The sequence below is a fragment of the Chaetura pelagica genome, unplaced genomic scaffold (assembly GCF_000747805.2).
Source record: "Chaetura pelagica isolate M959 unplaced genomic scaffold, ChaPel_1.0 scaffold344, whole genome shotgun sequence".
Lineage (NCBI taxonomy): Eukaryota > Metazoa > Chordata > Aves > Apodiformes > Apodidae > Chaetura > Chaetura pelagica.
Window position 1 is genome coordinate 10,173,977 of NW_009953098.1, and position 18,659 is coordinate 10,192,635.

Consider the following 18,659-nt stretch of genomic DNA (forward strand, 5'->3'; position numbering starts at 1 on the left):
GAGCCCCCGGAGCACCGAGGGGGGGGGGTCGGGTCGGGTCGCTGTCCCCCCGCACCCCCCGTGTGCGGCTTCGGAACAGGCAAGGTCAGGTTGCTGTTTGCTAGCAAGCTATGTATTTTAAACGAAAGTAGCTCGTTCTAGAGGCTTTCCTCCCTTTCATGAGATGGGCACGTACCCTCACAGCTCCTTGAGGCTGCTAAATTCCACATTTTTTCTTAAAAAAGCCGCATTATAGGATTTTTTTGGTTGGACAAGACATTTAGGATCATCTAGTCCAACCCAGCGCTGCCAAGTTCACCACTAAACCATGTTCCTCAGCACCACATCTACAATTCTTTTAAATACCCCCAGGGACAGTGACTGACCCAGCTCCTGAGCACCCTGTCCCAGGGCCTGACTAGCCCTTTCAGGAGATAAATTTCTCCCAATACCCAGTCCAAACCCCCACTTGCACAACTTGAGGCCATCTCCTCCTCTATCACTTGTAACTTGGGAGAAGGAACCAACACCCACCTTGCTACAAAGTCCTTTCAGGGAGTTGTAGAGAGCAAGAAGATCTCCCCTCAGCCTCCTTTTCTACAGGATAAACAACCTCAGCTCTCTCAGCTGCTATTCATCAGCTCATTATTATTAAGCCTGGCAAAAGCATTGGATTGGCCAGGGTCACATCTGGGGTTCAGTCCTGCCAGCTGAGGCACCCAGGAGGTGCTGCCATGGGGGAACCTGCAATGCCCTTGGACAAGGAGCACTATCAGCCTTGGCATCAGGCTGGAGCAGCCCGAGGGCTGGGGTTTACAGCACTTGGCCCTTTGTAACCACCCAGCTGGGCTGGTACCACGCTGGGATGGCATCCTCAGGGCACGGTCACTGGTCTGGCCACGGCCCCCAAGCCACACTTGTCTCTGCAGGTGAATACAGCACCAGTGAGGAAGATCACACCGAGCAGAGGCGGAAGGTGGTGAAAATCCTTCCCCACCACACCTACAACGCCACCATCAACAAACACCACAACGACATTGCCCTCCTGGAGCTGGACCAGCCACTCACCTTCAACAGCTACGTCACCCCCATCTGCATTGGTACCCAGAAGTTCACCAACGACCTGCTGAAGCACGGGACGGGGACAGTGAGCGGCTGGGGCAGCACGCTGTTCCGGGGCCGACCAGCCACCATCCTCCAGGTCCTCCAGGTGCCTTATGTTGACCGGCCAACCTGCCTCAAGAGCACCTCCACCACCATCCTGCAGAACATGTTCTGTGCAGGCTTTGCTGCTGGGGGCAGGGACACCTGTGGGGGTGACAGTGGAGGTCCCTACACCACCGAGATTGAGGGCACCTGGTTTCTCACAGGGATCACCAGCTGGGGTGAGGAATGTGCCAAGCCAGGTAAATATGGCATCTACACCAGGGTCTCCAAGTACCTGAAGTGGATAAGGGACACCACAACACTCAACTAACCCACAGGAGGTTCTCCTGTGCTGGGGGATGGACTGGTTTGTTGAAGAGAGACCATAGGAACTGACATGTTTTTCAGAAATTGTTGCATTTTAATAAATATTTCTGAATGAACTGATTTCTGCTCTTGGAATGCAAAAGTTGAGAAAGCACAGTGGAAATGTGGTAATAAGGAAATAAAAAGCCCTTTTAATTACCCCTGGCTGCATTCCTGAACACGCTGGTGCTGCTGAGATGGGGAAAGTCCCCAAATCCTGAATGCAGAGGCTGGTGTGGATGAGCTGGGGCACAGCTCTCATGTGCTCCAGGCCAGCACCACTGGCATTGCCCCAGCTGCTGCCCAGTGCCCCGGGCAAGGGGAGCCCAGCAGGCACTGGGCGCCTACGGGCACCCACATCCAACATTGTCCTTGTAGCAGGAGCTCATGAGGGCAGTGTAAGGTCTGAGAGGGTGGGAGAAACCTTGCAGGAAGGTGCCTGCCCCGTGCCTGGGGTGGGTGCTGGCACCCAGGCAGAGGGGACGTGGCATCCTGGGGAAGGCCATGCCAGGCAGAGGTCTGGGGCCAGGCTGCCTCAAATGGACTTAGTTTGGTTCCAACTCTGAGGGGAGGGAATAACCCCAGAGAAAAGGAGGTATAGCACTGATCAATGCTGGTTCATCTCATTCCTCCATCCACAGAAAACTCCAGGGGTGTTTTCTACAGGGACACAGCATGGCTTTTGGGATCCACACCCTGTGATGCCTGGCATGGGCAGCTTGTGTGCAGGCAACACGTGCAGGACCACAGCATGTCCCCAGAGGCTAAACCCCAGTGATGGGGTTTCCTCACTCCTGCTGGCTGACAGGAGCCCCCAAGACCACCTCTCCCCCCTCCCCACCTGCAGAAGGGTTCCTGTGCACCCACACACAGCTCAGTTCCCAGGATGGAGATCCCTCCAAGCTGTGCTGCCTGCTGCTGGGATGCAGGACCACAGAGGCTGGGGATGAAGACACCCTGAGCCAGGGCAGGACTTCAAGAGCTGCTATTTCAGATGTCAGTATGAGGGCTGAGGTGCCTCTCCCAATTTCCTTGCCACAACATCCAGCAAGAAGCTAATCAGATCATCTGCCACTGCTTATTTTAAAATCAAAATGCATGTAAAAAGGTGGCTTGTTCTGAAGAAACTAAATAAAACAAACACTGTAAGAATTATTTTCTTTTTTTCTCTAGCAGAGGACAGAATTGCATACTTTCATATGAATTTATTTAACAAGTTTTTAATCTTTAAATATAGATTTAACACATTTTTTTACAGGTACATATACAATATAGTTCATTTAAACTTGCAGTCAGAGAAAATTCTCTACTGTAATGTATAATAACATATACATGAAGAGCCTAGTTCAACAGCATACTTAAGGTAACATACCATGTCGTGTGCAAAGTTTCAAATGTTAAAAATCTCAGACTGTACATTCAGATTTGCAGAACTTATCAACCTCATAAATTAATAAAAGCCTAGATTTAAAACTATGGAAGACAAAAAAGATTAAAACCATTTAATATGCAATGTGTGCTATGTTTGAGACAAGTATTTACAGCTGTACCTCAAAATGTGTACTGTTACCACAATTGTTACCACTAGAAACAGCCCTGACAGTAACTTGAGAGACTCCTGCCCTTCCACCCAGCAAGTGCATTGGGGCCCATTTTAAACTAGATGGAAATAACCTTCAGTGACTTAAACCCTCTCTGCTGTGATTGCCAGTGGCTGAAAAACACTGGGATCTTTCTGGGTTGCTCAGTTCAGACTTAGCTGGTCACATTTTTGAGGGTGTATGGGGGTTACCTGGAATACCAGCCACCCAAACTGGAGAAGTGTCCAGCACTGGGGAACCCTAGGGCAATCACAGCCATCCAGAAGTTCAACCACTCCTCCGTACAAAAGCGGCCACCAAAAACACACAACAACCTTAGCATGTTTTAGCTTAACAACTTGGGACTGTGCCTAAGAATCCATGGTTCACAAATCCAAGTCAGATCATAAAGGTCCCTCCATAAAGGTCCACAGCATTAAACGTTTCACCTTGATGGGACAAACTCACTACTGCATGCACTCTACTGACCCTGTTCTCAACACAGATGCTCTTTGCACACATCTGCTTCATAGTCAAACCACCTGTACCTATGTTCTACAAAAGCAAAACTAGACAAAGAAACACAAAATTAAATTATGAGTGCTCAATATTCTTTCTTCTTTCTCAAAAATTCAAGATACATTATTGTTAAAGATGCTGAAAAGTACAGTCTTATCACAAGAACATTCTTAGTGCAAACATGGACATTTAACTTTGATTTATGGCACGTGTTCCAAAAGTACATACAATTAATGTAAACTTCAACACTTGCTAGATACAGGTTTCAGCCTTGGGACACTTTGGGACCCTAAGTGATTGGTGACAACCCTGAGTTGTCAGTTTGACCTGATCCAAACCTCACTGAAGTCAATGGGTCTGACTGCAACGGGCTGGAGCCAGACCCTAAGTGCAAAAAGAGGATTGTTGGTGTTATTGCATCTTCACATGTGAGTCAGCCAGATGATGCTCCTACAGACCATTACATTCACATAGCTGAAGTAGATATTTAAGAAAAATCCATTCATCAAATCAATTAAGCAGAACAAACAGCTTCTTTGTTTGGTTTGGGTTTTTTTGGTTTGATTTTTGATTTTTATTTTTTTTTGGTTTACCAAAACTCAACTCTTTTATTTGCAACTTCAACAGCTGTCAGCTAATAAGTAGGTAAAGCCTTCAACCTGGAGAGGAAATTTCAAGCATCTAAACAAAGTGTCAGGAAACTGTAGTGTACTTCTCTGATGAAACATGATGGATGTCATGGAAAAACAGCAGGTAAAATTAATAAAATACTGTACTTTCCACAGGAGAAATAAAAGAAAGAGCAGAGAATGGCTTCCTTTATGATTATGAGAAGCTGCTTAGGACCCCGGTCCCGTTCAGTGCAGATGAGGCTGTGGAGGTCTGTGAATGTGATGAATAGTACAGGACAACTCCAACTATTGTGCTATTTCTCTGTAACACTTAGTTGAAAGCTTCCAAAGAGCATCGAAAATAGGATGCTACTAGTTCACCCTTAATTCAAGGGGAACTAAACTTTCTTGTGTTACACAGGGCAGCATCTATAAAGTAATGAAGAATGATGTTAATATTAAAGCATCTTATTCCGAGAAATACATAGTTCCCTGTAATCGTGTAACATTTGTATAACACAAAAAAGTCTAAGTGCACTCCTGCAGTTCTCCCTAAAAGCTGAACTCCCACTAACTTTAGTGAGAGCCTCGTCTAAGGCAGGACCACAGGGTTTGACTCATTTCCACCATCTATCACTTGATTATCACAGCACAGCCAGCTGCTGTCTTCTCTAGGCTCAAAATGTTTTTTTATAGCATCACAAAAGAGCTGTTCTGCCAAGCTGGCTGCCATCCTAGGTTGTACATGGAGGCCCTGCTTCACCTTTCAAAGGCTAAAAAGAAATCAACGTTACCTTAATGGACCCTGCATAAACAGGAAAGCCTGTGGCTGCAATCGTTAAAGTGCATGAGCAATAGTGCAAACAGCTCTGCTGTATCTGCAAAACTACCAGTAGCATTGGGAACAGAACTGACACAAAACTTGAGCATTTCAGCTAACATGCTTATGCCAGCCTGCAAGAGCTCCATCACAAATAATACTCTATCAGGCAAATTCCAGCCCTGTGGCCTAGGGAGCCACATAAAGGGTCGTCTCAAGCTCACCATAGTCAAGAGGATGATGCCCACCACCCTGGCCAGCAGGAGCAGAGGACAGGCAAGCTCAGCCCTTCAGGCACTACCAGCGGGGGAAACTTTGCTCAGCTTTATTGCATGAAGAGCACACACAGGGGATCCCCTTAAGGCTTGGAAGTGATAATTTGGCAAGTGGGGTGTTCAAATGAACTAGAAGAGGATCTGGCATGTGGAACAGGAGCCTGCATCCTCCTTAAACCAAGCAGGTGCCTGTGCCTGCCCTGGCACAGAGCATCCTTCCGTGCCTGCTCCAATTGCCTTTGGGCTCCAGTCAAATTCTGTGGGCAGCTTCTTGGATGTTTAAAAGAACTTGGAAGCTGTATCAATGTTTCTTTATATATATAATCTTACAAGTAAAGGCATTTATCACTGCTTCCATTTTTCACTTGAATTCCTTTTTTAGTCAGGCCACTCTATTTCATGCTCCCTCTAAAAGAAATCGGTGTCACGCAACTTCCACGCAGTGAGTGGAAATCAGAAACCTGCCCTTCTCTCTGCCCAGCTTGTAAAGGTCAGGTGAAAAAAACTGAAAAAGCTTTGGCCTCATTTTGCTCTGATGTGACAATTTGGGAGTGAACAGCATGTTTCCATCTGCTTGCATCTGTTTATCACTGCTGAGAGAAGAGAAGAGGAAGGACAGAGCTTAACCTCGCTAAGAAGGGAGGCTGCGGCGCTGCTGGACGTGAACACTGGGTCACTGAAGTGAAAACAGATCAGGCATCTGCTTTGGGTTACAGCAAGGCCCTCCCTTCCTGCCATCCCTGCCCTCCCTTTGCCGTGACATGGGTGCTGCAGCCCAGCTGAGAGGAGAGATGCCTTTTTCTTCTCTGACATAGACACTGTCTCTGATGTAAATCATGATCTTTGGCACGTTTGCAACCAGGGAAATTGCAAAAATGTTTTGTCTCCTGCTCCACTGTGGAAGAGGAGTTGGGATCATAACACTGCACCCCTCACCTGCCCCCAGATGCACGTCTTGCACAAGGGCAGTGAAGAGAGAATCTCAATTCATTTACAAGTCAAGTCAGTTGACCAGTCTGAACACTTTAGCAAGGCAGTTTAAACTAGCAACACATGGGTAAATCTCACTAGTAACTGTTTTCTAAATATTGCTTCTTCTCAGTAGAGTTCTCCCCAGACCTTCTCCATTTTGAGACCTGTTTGTTATTACCTGTGATATGAAACTATTTCTGTGGAACACATAAAAAAATCCACCATAGGTTTGCATAGCACAAGGAATATAACTATTTGGAAGAAAGCAGGGTACCCCACAATGTTTTAATCAAGTTTACCCTGCTTACATGAAAAACAGCATTTTGGCAGAAGTAGCTAATAATATTTGAGGGTGTCAGTGCTCCTTCCTGCCTCTACTTTACAAGCTTGGCTGCCTACTTCTTCCTCTACTGAGTTGGAGCAAGAGCTCCATCTTCTGAAGCAGCAGGAAAGAGCCCAATCCAGATCAAAACCCTGAGCAGTAACTGCTACAAAGTCACTTGCAGTAAAGAATGACCAGTCCAGAGAGGAAAGGGAATTGCTAAATGCAAAGGTACTGTTTGAAAATCAGTCTTCAGTGCGCAAGTACATTATGGTTCTAAGGACACATCACTGAAAAGCTCTAGGAATAGGTTTAGGAAATAGCAAGAAAACATCCTACATCATCCTACAAGATTGCCTGGAGTGCATGTAAAATTAGAACCATGCCTAGAGACTGCCCACATGATCAGCAACGAGAGAGAATGGAGTTCATCTGAGCTGGGCAAACAGAGCCTCAGTGCTGTGACCAGACCGTGGCCACACAACCGCAGAGCATCTGTGCAGTGGGGTGAGATTAACAGGAGGAGCTGTCTGATGTTTCCCCTTGTGAAGTTCATAGAATCAAAAGCTGATTTGGGTTGGAAGGGACCTTAAAGATCATCTAGTTCCAACCCCTGCCATGGGGAGGGACACCTCTCACTTAGCCAGGTTGCTCCAACCTCCATCCTGCCTGGCCTTGAACACTTGCAAGGACAGGGCATCCACAGCTTCTCTGGGCAACCTGGGCCAGTGTCTCACCACCCTCACAGTGAACAATTTCTTCCTCATGTCTAACCTAAATCTCCCCTCTTCCAGTTAAAAGCCATTCCCCCTAATCCTATCACTACAAGCCCTTGTAAAATGTCCCTCCTCAGCTTTCCTGCAGCCCCTTCAAGTACTGGAAGGCCACTCTAAAGTCCCCCTGGCGCCTTCTCTTCTCCAGTTCTTTTTTAACTTCTTAGTTTGTACTCAGCAACTTTATAAACTAGCCTGGAGCTGCAGTCTCTGGGCTTTGGGGGATACAACCACTGACAAAGCAAACCAGTGTTCAAAGTTTACTGCCACCCTGTTTTCAGGATGTATTCATGGCTGGAGAAACCTCCTGAACAGACTGTGGCCCAGGACCCAGCAAGATGTGATAATCAGACTTGCTGAGAAGACAAGACATGGTGCTCCAGAGTGGGAGCACAATGAGGGGAACCCTCTCAGCCCCCTATGAGCTACCCCTTCTATAAGGGCAGAAAACCTCCAACCCAGGAAATGTGACTGCCCTGCAAAAAAGGGGATAAAAATACATCATCCCATAAAGAAAGGATTTCACTGAAATACACTGGAAAACCATCAAGAGCTAACTGGAATTTTAAGCCTTTCAGAAGGTTTCCCTCATGTCCATCAAAATAATCGATTTTTGACTAAAGGGAAGTATTTAAAAAGAAATCTTTTTGGAAAATTTATTTCATATGGGCCTAACTGATGGTTTTGGTTTGGTTTTGGTGTTTGTTTTTTTAATGGACTACATCTAAGTGGGTTTCCTGAGCTGTTCCCACCCCAAACCCTGGTTTCCCTTTTCCAGTGGACAGCATGGTGATGAGGCAACGCGAGGAGCGGTGATGCTGCACACACAGCAGGGGTGACAGGCTGCTCTTAAGGCATTTTCTTGTGTCATCTGTTATGCTTCTCTATTTCTATGTACAATTATGGCTAGAAAATGAGAAATATGTATCTTGAGACTAGAAGCCTTCTATAGAAACAGGTAACCTGTTTATCTATTTTATTCTATGGATGGATGAACAAGCTGGTAGCAAGGAGGGCAAGAGGGAGGCTGCAGAAATGAAGTATTGCCTTTAGAGTGCTGGGGGTCAGGCCTCGATGACTTTTGCACAGGGGATTATTTGGCCTAGGTACCTCCTGTTCCCCTGGGGTGTGAGCTACAGCAGCAAGTAGGCAAACCAGTCACAGGAATCCCTGACCAGCTTCCATCTCTTCTCCCCTGATCTTCCACCCAGTGCTCTTGCAAAGGAATCTACATTTTTCAATGCTTGGATTTAATTTACTAATGCCTAAAGTCACAGAAATGTCCTAAGGTTTTAACAAATGAAAAAAAAAAAAGCTTAATTCACTACTTTTGCAGGCTTTTTGTAGTTGCTTTTGGTTTTTTTCCTGCAGAGGCATGTGCAGCCAGATTTAGTACATCAAGAGTAATGCAAATGGCTTAAAAGACCTGATTGGAGTTATGAGATATTTCTGCTAGGCCTGTTATATGATACCTGCAACTTTGGCATTCCGAAACCTGCAGTCACCAACTACTATCTGCAGACTGTGGACAGGAATCCAGCCTTCTTTTCTTCTGTTTAGGTTTTTCACCAACCTTTGAACGACAACAGTGTTAGTAAAGAAACAAACCAAGCCAGGAGCAGTTTGATACAGGCACACTCTACACAACTGCACAACTGGTGCAACCAACAGTTTGTTCAAACCAGGGAAGCATTTTAACAGGAGCTGGGCACACTTTTGAATAGTTGTCCCTACCTAAATTTAAGAACCTAATAAAAAAAACCTACACTGGGGGCACAGCTGCCATGGTCCCCCTCTAGTCAATGGAGAGGAACAGGATGCTCCAGAGCATGACTTATCTTGCCTGAGACATCCTGGTTTCCCTCCACTGACCACCGATGGAGCTGAGGGCAATTACCTTCCTCAGTCCTCTGCTACTAAGCTAGACTGGTAGGATTAATTTAGTCAGGGTACTCTGAGTAAATTCAGCCAAGATGTAGGCAGCTGGAAATAGTCATACTCATAAATGACATTCCTCTGTCTCACTCATGCAGTGAAATTTGCTTTAACAAAGAAGTTTGGTGTAAGAAATCTCCACCCAGCACTGGCTGCAACGGGAGTGAGAGCTGATGAGTGTCGAGCAGAACTGAGCTGCTTTAGCTAACAACAAACTGGATTTCCCTTGAAATGCAAGGGCTGTAGATATTGGGCAGGAATCTGCACAGGGCATTTGTGTCTGCATTCAGAGGCTAGTGCCTGCACAAATCTGATCCAGTTCCCGGCTGATATCACCCTTCCTGTATCTCAAACCAGGCTTTCGAGCACTGTGCACTCTCCTGCTGAGCCCCTGGGCTGGTAAGAGCTAGTCAGAAATCACTCTGGAAAGGAAAGGCAAGCCACAGATCTCTGCCACATTGCTGCAAAAATCAGAAGAGGGCACACTGCCCTCTGAGTGAGACAACCCAGCAGGAGGCTGGGCATAGGGATTTCCCAGGCAATGCTCCCAGCTCTAAAAAGGAGAACCCCAGCAGAGAACCAGCTGTGGAGTGTTAGCTTGCAAGCCAGAGCTTTAAATACGACACAAAGATGGTCTGCAGCCATTAACCAGTTAACACTCATCCAGCTGTTTGAGGGAGGAAAATGTTTCACAATTACTCAGTATTGCTGTTAATAAGCCCAGAGGAGCAAAGCCAGCAGCTGAGCTGGGGTGGGTGAATGGCTCTCACTTGAAGCATCATCTGAAGTGGGAAGAGCCTGACAAGAGGGGCTGTGATGCTGGTAAAACACAGCTGGCCCAGACACCCATGGCAAGGGAAGTCCTGACGTGTTTTCCCAGGCCAAGGCAATGCATATGGCCTCTAGTCTTGGCAAGGGAATGAATTATTTGGCTTTCTAGAATAGTCTGAAACTTAATCAGAAGCCACAAGGAGTGTCTCACCAGGCAAGTGAGGCTGCACAGGACTGCCTTGCAGGCTCTGAGAGATAAGGCAAAATAATCCTAAAATACCTACCACTGTCCCTCACCATCTTCATGCAAAAGCTGAATTTCATCCCCATTTTTCACCAGCAGGTCCTCTGATCCTCTCCTCTTGCAGTCTGCAAGGGCTTTATATTTTCCTGGAGACTGGTAGTAAGAAAAAAAATTGTCTTCTTTAGCTACATTTCATATCATGCAGCTGTTACTTCTGACTGCTGCAGGGAACATGATAAGACCCCACTCAGCTACTTTAATTACAATTATTTTAAGAAACTGTGGCTGAAACAACTCTTCATTCCCTAAAACTGAGATACTGGACAATCTGAGAAACATGGAGAAGACACATCCATTATCCAGCGAAGCAAAACAAAGTGAGATGACCAAAACCAGCAGCACCCCGAGCTGTGGGACTATTGCACCTGTCTACTAACCAGCTGGTTCCCATCCTCCTCCTCAGTGTCCGAGCAGTTGGAGAGGTACTGGTTACCCGACCACTCCTCCAGCCCCTCGCAGATTTCCAGGGATTGTGACATTCCTGGCCAGCCTGCAAGACAGTGTGAGGTCAGGCTGGGGGTACCCCAGCACCCACCAAGTGCTCCCAGAAGGGGAAGGGTCCTTACTTCTGTGGGGCTTGTTCTGGGGGGATGGGAGCCCACTGTCCAGCATCACCGGGCTGGTGCGCTCGGAGTCGTTCTCTTCTGAGCTGATGGAGGCTCTCTGCTGCTTTCTGAATGATTCAAACAAATAATTAGAAAAAGCAATTTTAGTTTGATTTTGTGAACAAATGTAAACTCCACAGGGTTTGGTAAAACAGGGTCACAAAAAATAATGGTACTTTTTAATTATAGAATAACAGGTAGAAATGGCCCTCAAGAATTATCTGGCCCAAGCTTGGGCAAAAGCATCTTGCACAGACAAGATGGCTCAGCTGAATCTTCTAAGTGTCCAGTGCTGGGGAATCAACCACTTCCCTGGGGAGATTATTCCAATGCCTGATCGATCTCACTGTGAAAAATCTTTCTCTTGTGTCCAAACAAAATCGCCCCTGGAGTAACTTGTACCCATTACCCCTCATCTTTTCCATGTCACTCCTGATGTATGTTTCTATAAAGGTTAAGGGCTTCAGTGCCTGGTTTAAATTTTTAGGGGTGGGAAATGAAGTTGCTACAGTATTTCCTCCCCTGAATTTGAGCACCATCTTTGATCTCTGTCTCCATTTGCAGAGGAGCTGCAGTTGGGATGATGCTGCCAGGAGATGGCTTGAGGGTGCCCTTACAGACCCCAGCCCACTGCCACCGTGAGAGGAGCAGCAGCACCTTCCTCCATTCCCTGCCCAGAGGACTCAGAGAAAAATGGGGTGGGGGGAACAGCAGAGAGCCAGGACGTGCCAGAAGGCACCAGATGCCAGTGATGGGAGGCACCAGCCAGAGCCCCTGGTCAGGCTCCTGGGGCTCACCTGTCGCTCAGCTGGGAGGAGAGTGGGACCGGGTCCGTGCACGAGCTGGGCTGCTGCTTCTCCACTGCAAGGAGGGCAAACATCAGCTTAGAAACCATTTCTTTCATTAGTAATGTCACACTTGAAGCATTATTTATAAAGTTAGACCTTTTGTACCATGCCTAATGATTTCTATTCAGAGAAAAGCGGCCCCAGGGACTCTCAGAAAGCACAGACTTAGTTATGATTAAGATGGCATGCTACTACAAACCCAGCAGTGAGCAGGCCACTGAAGACTCTGATACACTTAAAACCAAGCATCTGGTGTGTATCTTGTTGAATTAAGACTATGATAATAAACATGAAATAATTCCTAAGGTAATGACAGAAAAAAAAGTGCTTCTATAATTACTCTTCATACAAACACCCAGCCTTTACCACTCTAGGTTTTGTTATGTCCCTGTAATGTAAGGCCTCACTGCAGTATTTTGCTACGAGGCTTCTCTGAAATCAATTTTTTGGTGAGAATTACTGGATTTGAAGATTATCAATGTGAAAATAAGAAAGGTTCTGCTTCAAAGTGAATGCCACAGAGATACTGGGAAAATGTACCTTTTATAAGCTCCTGCTGCTTGAACAAGACTTTTCTTATTTCATTCAACCATGCCATCTTCAGATCTACTGTTTGGGCCTGGAAGAAGAGAAAACCATCTGAATTTTGAAGTAAGATCCATCCATTACAATGTATTAATAAAACCTTACTTTTCTATGCTGTAATTAACTTACAATCCCCTTTTATCCAAAGCCACCACTAAATTCTAAACATTCTCGATCTTTATAAATTTATGATCCTCACTACATCCAAGGAAAACACAGCAGAAAATGTAGAGCAAAAGCTTCTTTCAGGAAGCAATCAGGCCAATCAGGTTATTATTTTGTAGGTGACTCAAAAGACTACATGGCCATGAGGGTCAAGCCTTTGCTCTGGGAGCAGTTCTGACATCTAATTGTAGAGGAGCACACGTGGCCTGTGTCCATTAAAGCATGAGGCCCATCTCCCTGCTCAATTCACATCAGCTATTCAGCACAGTAAAACTACTGGTCCATTTGTGATTTCATCTGGAATAAAAGGCTCCATCTCCAAGAAGCAATTCTGTCCCCACTTAAAGAGGACTCTCACAGTTCTGACCTGGACACTAATGACCAGCTACTGGGACAGGCCTGTGAACACTGACACAGGCAAAGAGGACGAAGAAATGCAAGTCACGTGTCTGATTACCCCGTTAAGATCGATGGATGACACTTCCTTAACCCTGCTCTGAGGATGTAGGCATATCCAGACTTCCCAAGCTACCAACCTGCACAACATAGACCTCTTCTCGCCCACTATACCAGATTTCAAATTTCCGATGGTCTCCTTTCACATTCTCAGTTATTCCAACTGCACTCATCTGCAAATCCAAAAGAACAAAATAATTAAACATAAGACAAATCCCTCCCTCTTGCCTATGAATCCCAGATGTTTTACAGCACATTCAACAAACCTGTTTTCACCCAATTCAACACATTTCATCAACTTTAATTTCAGTAGCAACTGAAAGTCATTACCTGACTTATCCCCCCAGCTTGCTGCATTTGTAAAAGCTTTCTGAGACTAATCAATGGACCTTAGGGGACTTTTCATCTGGGAATCAGTGGAGCTAATCGAAAAGTCGTCTCATACCTCTTTCAGTATGAAATTTCTCAGATGAGGCTTATGAAGCTTTCTAAATGCATGGGGTGTTATTTTTCTGCACACATTATTTTTGCCATATCGTTCTTTATTTACTTACAGAATTCTGTGTTTTGTTCTTCCTGCAGTCTTAAAAACCCATCCGGGGAGCCCTTAGCTCTTTAGGAATTTCAGCTCAACATCTTTTGGTAGTTGAGGTTTCTTTCATCTCAAGGTTTACAAAAGAAGGGTTAATTTTTGGATATACAGCCTGAGCTGCCATAAACCTGGCTCTGAGGAAGGACACAGACTGCAGGCTAGATGTGGCTGAATGCTGCTGTACCCAGGTACCTGTTATCACAGACCACTTCTGATAAGTTGGCTGGAAATTCAGGATCTATACAATGTGACCCGGCTAAATCAGTAGCTCAAACCATGATTACAGACCAAGAAACCAGAGACCTCTAAGCCACCTGCTGCACATGCCTTAAAGCTGAAAAATGCTTTAATACCTGATATTGCATAAACCATCTTGTCACCTAAAGCACAGTTTGCTAGCAATTTCTCACTGAGTAATGGATGGTCAGAAATAGCTAAACTATCTCAACTCTCATGTTTTGAAACAGATCTAATAATAATGGTATCATCTATCATTAATTATTCACAGCTGGATTAGAAAAATCCAGTATAAATACAAGCAAGGCCTTAGAAAGAGCATTTGTTTTGCTGCTCCTCTTTGTTATTTTGTGCATCCTCAGAGCCTTTTGTCTGAAAGACTATGAGGATTTACAGATTAGGTCACCTGTGCAAACCTTCTGTTCCATTGCTTTTTCAAATGTTGGTGCCTATTTGCAGGGACTACGAACAGCCTCAGGAAATACTGAGAAAGTTGGATGAGACTCCATTCTGACTTTATAAAAACTTTAAAAAACTTTTTTAAAAGATTCTGCAAGCTTTGTAAAGGGCAGCCTGGAGAGCACTTCATCTGCTCACTGCAATTCCCAGTTCTGTGCATCTTGTTTAGCATGGCAATTTCTATGGAAGCTCCTACAAAACTGCCCAGGCAACAAGATCTTAGACATTTTAGATGATCTACTATGAGGATGTGAAGAAAAGTGCCAGGAATAGACAATTTGAAGGTGTGTTCATTCATATTAGGGGATTTTGAAATTCTGTGTCCTCCCTCTGACCAGGATTTATAGTCCCTCAGCTGTTGGTTCACTGCAATGCAGACGAGGTGGGTGAGTGCAAAGCTCTGGGCTGGTGTTCATCTGCATCACCTTCTACAGCAGTACCAGGCAGACTGATTTACTTAGCATTGCAGTGATTTATGAACCTGCATCCTCCAAGTTACTGAATCTCAGCTGAAAACGTATTTACCACACATAGTGTGTAAAATAATATCCTGAGGGCTTTCTTTTTGTTTGTTTTACAGCAGCCCAGTTACACAGCTCCTACACAACAACCTGCTTTAATCCTGAATCCCCAGAAAACATCCTTGCAAAGAAAACTAATTTCCTGATACTATCATGAATCAAATGAATGCCAAGCTCCAGAAACATGATTTCACCCTCAGGACAGCAATTCTGAAAACGGATGCATGCAGCTGTAACCCTGCAGCATCCATGGATTCTCTAAGCCCAACCTCTCAGTGTGGCAACCCAAACAACTGGAAAATGAGCCCTCTCCAGGCACAGTAAAACCCTGGGCTGCATTGTCTGGCCTCCTGAGAGCACGATTTTCTCCTCCAAGCAGCTTTTCCCCACACCACCTCTTCAGTTCTTTCAAAAGCACGTATGGCAAAACAAGTACCCCAGGGAAAACAAGCTGTCCAGAAAGAAAATTATGCTGTTTGGGAAAAAAACATTTAAATACTGAAACATATGGCCTGGGACTTGCTTTTAATAGACAATTTGTAACGTGCACTGGAGCTGAACAGACTTATCTGCTATTACATGTCTTTCTGACTGCTTGTGGCATCTCTCTCCCCAGACCCTGCTGAGATCAGGGACCTGCAGCATCTGGGCCCAAAGGCTCTGCCTCCATGTGCCAAATTTTTCCATCCTAAGATACACCCATATTGGGGTTTTATTTATCAAGAAAGCCAAGACAGAGTACTGGGACAAAATGCTGATGCTCTAAGTGCTCATCACATGCAATGTGCCAGAAGGGCTCTTTTAGAGGAGCAGTTTGGGATTTTTATTGGTAATAGTTTGTATTTACAGGCTTGGGACGGCTGTTTATGTCCCTCATACTCTGCCACAGGCTCACTCTCTTCATCTGGTAATAGCAGTTTTAGCTGCAGTTAGAGCCTGCCAAAGCCTTGCCCCCACTCCTGGAAAGTGGTATAGGGAAGGGAATAAGGCATGTCTCTCATCCCTGAGACTTTCAACAGCACCATTTCCCTGGCAGATGCCATCACACACGTGACTCTGAGTCTGTGGGCTCTTGGAGGTGCTGCTTCAGCTACGGGAATCCTCACAGCTCATTACAACCAACAGCCTTTCCTGGGAATGGCACTTCCATATGGGCCATCACAGCTCTTAATAGCAGACAACAAGGCACTGTGTTAAGAGGAAAAACACTCTCTGGGTCTGCAGAGCTATTGGTTTCCAATATTCATGGTAATGGCCTAACTAAAAAGTCCTTACTTTCAAAAAATGCTTAAAACTGTAAGATGAGGTTTTGTCGTATCCATCTCCATGCTCCTCTCGCTTCTTGCAGAAGACCAAGGCTTTCTCATACAGGAACAGATGCCTCTGCATTGGCTTGAACCTGGCAAGATCCTTCATTTTTGTTGGACCTTTCCGGTGTCCTGTCCAAACACTGAAAGATCCCTGCATCAAGACCTTCCCCAGTTCGCTCAGGTCACCCTGGTGAATGTGACAAATAACAAACAAAAGAAAAAAAAGTCAGTTCAAATGTAAGAGGACTGTCCCAACAATGACAGGTGAGGGGGCTAGCTCTGTTCCAGGGCATGTCTCTCTAAGAATAGGTCTTCCTGGAAGGATCAGATGACTTTTTGGCAGTGACGGGCGGTGCCAGGAGGGACACTGAGGTCTCAGATGCAGGGCTGCAGCTGGTCTATGTGAAGGGATGCAAGTCAGTAACTGGAAGAACCAGGGAGATAGAAAAACTCTCCAGCTCCTATGAAAGTTTAGGCCGAGGGCTACGGCGACTTCAGTGGAAGAAGGAAGATAAGGTTTCAGCCTGAGCTGATGTCTCAGAGGATAGACTTCTCAAGGAGGTAAGAACCACGACCAGCAGCCTAGAAAGCCATCCCTTCACCCTTCCCTGAAGCCCTAGGAAAGACAGCCCCTTCAACAGGCAAGGATGAAAATCAGCCTCACAGAGTATTTAATTAAATGTTGAATGGGAAATGCTATGAAGACACCACAGGTGAAATACAAGGTGAACCACGAGAGAACTAAGGTGCATGCTGGAAAAAATACCCTGAAGAACCACAAGGTGGCAATTGTGGGCTCTACGAGACTGAACATGTGCTTTGGATGCAGATATTTTCCAAAATCCTGAAATCAGATGGAAGATTATCACCTGTAACAGCATCCTGATCCCATTCACATTGTAGCTGTTCTAGTGTAGTTTTTAGCTCATACATCCTGAGACACCACCCATTCCCAAGGCATCATCCAACCTTGTGCAAGGTCTCTCGTTACCCAAATCCACTCACATCATATCCTGTTATTGAAATCTGATGCATAGAGTCATTGACTGACTTTAGCAAATCCAACATTGCAACCAGAGCTTCTTGAAGTTCCTGGACTCCATCACAGCTCGTGCTGTACTTTAGCAGCTCCTGAAAATAGAAATAGAAGAGCACGTTTGTACTTGAACAAAGCAGGATTTTCCATCTCACCCAATTTTTCCAACGCCCCAGATAAACCTGCACTGCCTGAGTTTCTTTTTTCACATGTCACTGGAAAGAAGACTCACTCTAAACCACAGTCAGTATGAGGTGTGGAACAGATAATTGAAGAATGGCCCATTTTTTTCCTGGGTTTCCTTAAGGACAGAGTCAGGTGATAGAGAGACATCATGCTCATCTGAGTTCTTCGTGTTGTGTTTTCCTGCTTGGTAAGAAATGGGAAATAAGGCTCAGGTTTTCCATCAGCTGCCAATATGTCATATATGCCTTCAAATGAGGTTGCAGCAGATGAGTGTCTTCAGATTTGCAGACACAAGGAATAGATTTTATAAAATCCAGAGCCTTCAAGTCAGTAAGGAGAAACAAGAGTTGGGAATTATACCACTGATTGAAAATAACGTTCATTTCACATCTTCTCTGCCCACTTACAGCCTCAATCCTTCATTCACAAAGCTGGAAGGTGGGTTCAGAAGCCACCACTCCACTGTTGTTCACACTCTGTAAAGTGGGAATAACAGCACAGCCCTGCCTCAGAAGGGGGACACAAGGATAAATGCATTAAAGACTGCAGGCACTACAGCAACCCAAGGAGAAGAGATGCATCAATGTAATATATTTCATTCATCATTCTGTTATGATAATTTCTGCTTCAGTTTTCTTAGAAGTACTTCCATTATTTTGCAGCTCTGAACAGATTCAAAACAGTCTTTCTCCACCCCACCAAAACAGCTTGTTAAATGCACTTGTTCCTTTTCCAGGTATGTGAATGTTCATCCTCACTAAAAGTCACTACAAAGGGCCAAGATAAGCAATAAGTAATCTGAGGCTTGGTGCTGATTTACAGGTAACCTTTAACTGAAACAGAAAACAAAACAGAAAACAAATCCACCTCCCAATGTCCTTTCACAGAAGAATGTGAAATACCTTCAGAAGTAACTGGTATTTTGTCAGGCGTTGCACTGGTTTAAGCAAATAGGAATCCAGCCCAAGTTTGTGCTCTAATTTTCTTTGGCATTCCTGGAACAAAGAACTCAGATTAAGTAAGTTTTGCACCAGTTGTATGTATTTATTCCAACAGCATGGCTGGTGTGGTTTGATGACTTCAAAGATTTCCTGTAAAAATGTCACAGGATGCCTATAACTAAAGAAATTTTATAAAAACACACAAAATAATATAATGAATGGATCTGCCTTCAACTCCTCATGTACAAGAAACTCCAGCTGCTGTTTTTGTGAGGTTTCCATGCAACAATAAACAGAATATGCTGCTAAGGTGGCACTGAGAAGGGTGTTTAGGACAAGTGAGTG

General features: G+C 45.1%; 2 protein-coding genes across 2 annotated transcripts in view; one reads left to right on the forward strand and one right to left on the reverse strand.

Annotated features, from left to right (window-relative positions):
- F9 (coagulation factor IX) overlaps positions 1–1,456 on the forward strand; it is a 15,798-nt gene extending 14,342 nt beyond the window's left edge. The window contains exon 8 of the mRNA XM_009997161.1: positions 909–1,456. Within this exon, the coding sequence (XP_009995463.1) occupies positions 909–1,456 (548 nt within the window). The remainder of the gene's footprint in view (positions 1–908) is intronic.
- A 2,770-nt stretch (positions 1,457–4,226) lies between these two features.
- Positions 4,227–18,659, reverse strand: part of MCF2 (MCF.2 cell line derived transforming sequence) — a 42,416-nt gene continuing 27,983 nt past the window's right edge. The window contains exons 19-29 of the mRNA XM_009997162.1: positions 18,276–18,368; positions 17,157–17,282; positions 16,117–16,338; positions 13,113–13,205; positions 12,367–12,445; positions 11,776–11,839; positions 10,940–11,046; positions 10,751–10,863; positions 10,354–10,466; positions 8,836–8,936; positions 4,227–4,630 (exon numbers count right to left, since the gene is read on the reverse strand). Of these exons, the coding sequence (XP_009995464.1) occupies positions 4,590–4,630; positions 8,836–8,936; positions 10,354–10,466; positions 10,751–10,863; positions 10,940–11,046; positions 11,776–11,839; positions 12,367–12,445; positions 13,113–13,205; positions 16,117–16,338; positions 17,157–17,282; positions 18,276–18,368 (1,152 nt within the window). The 3' untranslated portion in view covers positions 4,227–4,589. The remainder of the gene's footprint in view (positions 4,631–8,835; positions 8,937–10,353; positions 10,467–10,750; positions 10,864–10,939; positions 11,047–11,775; positions 11,840–12,366; positions 12,446–13,112; positions 13,206–16,116; positions 16,339–17,156; positions 17,283–18,275; positions 18,369–18,659) is intronic.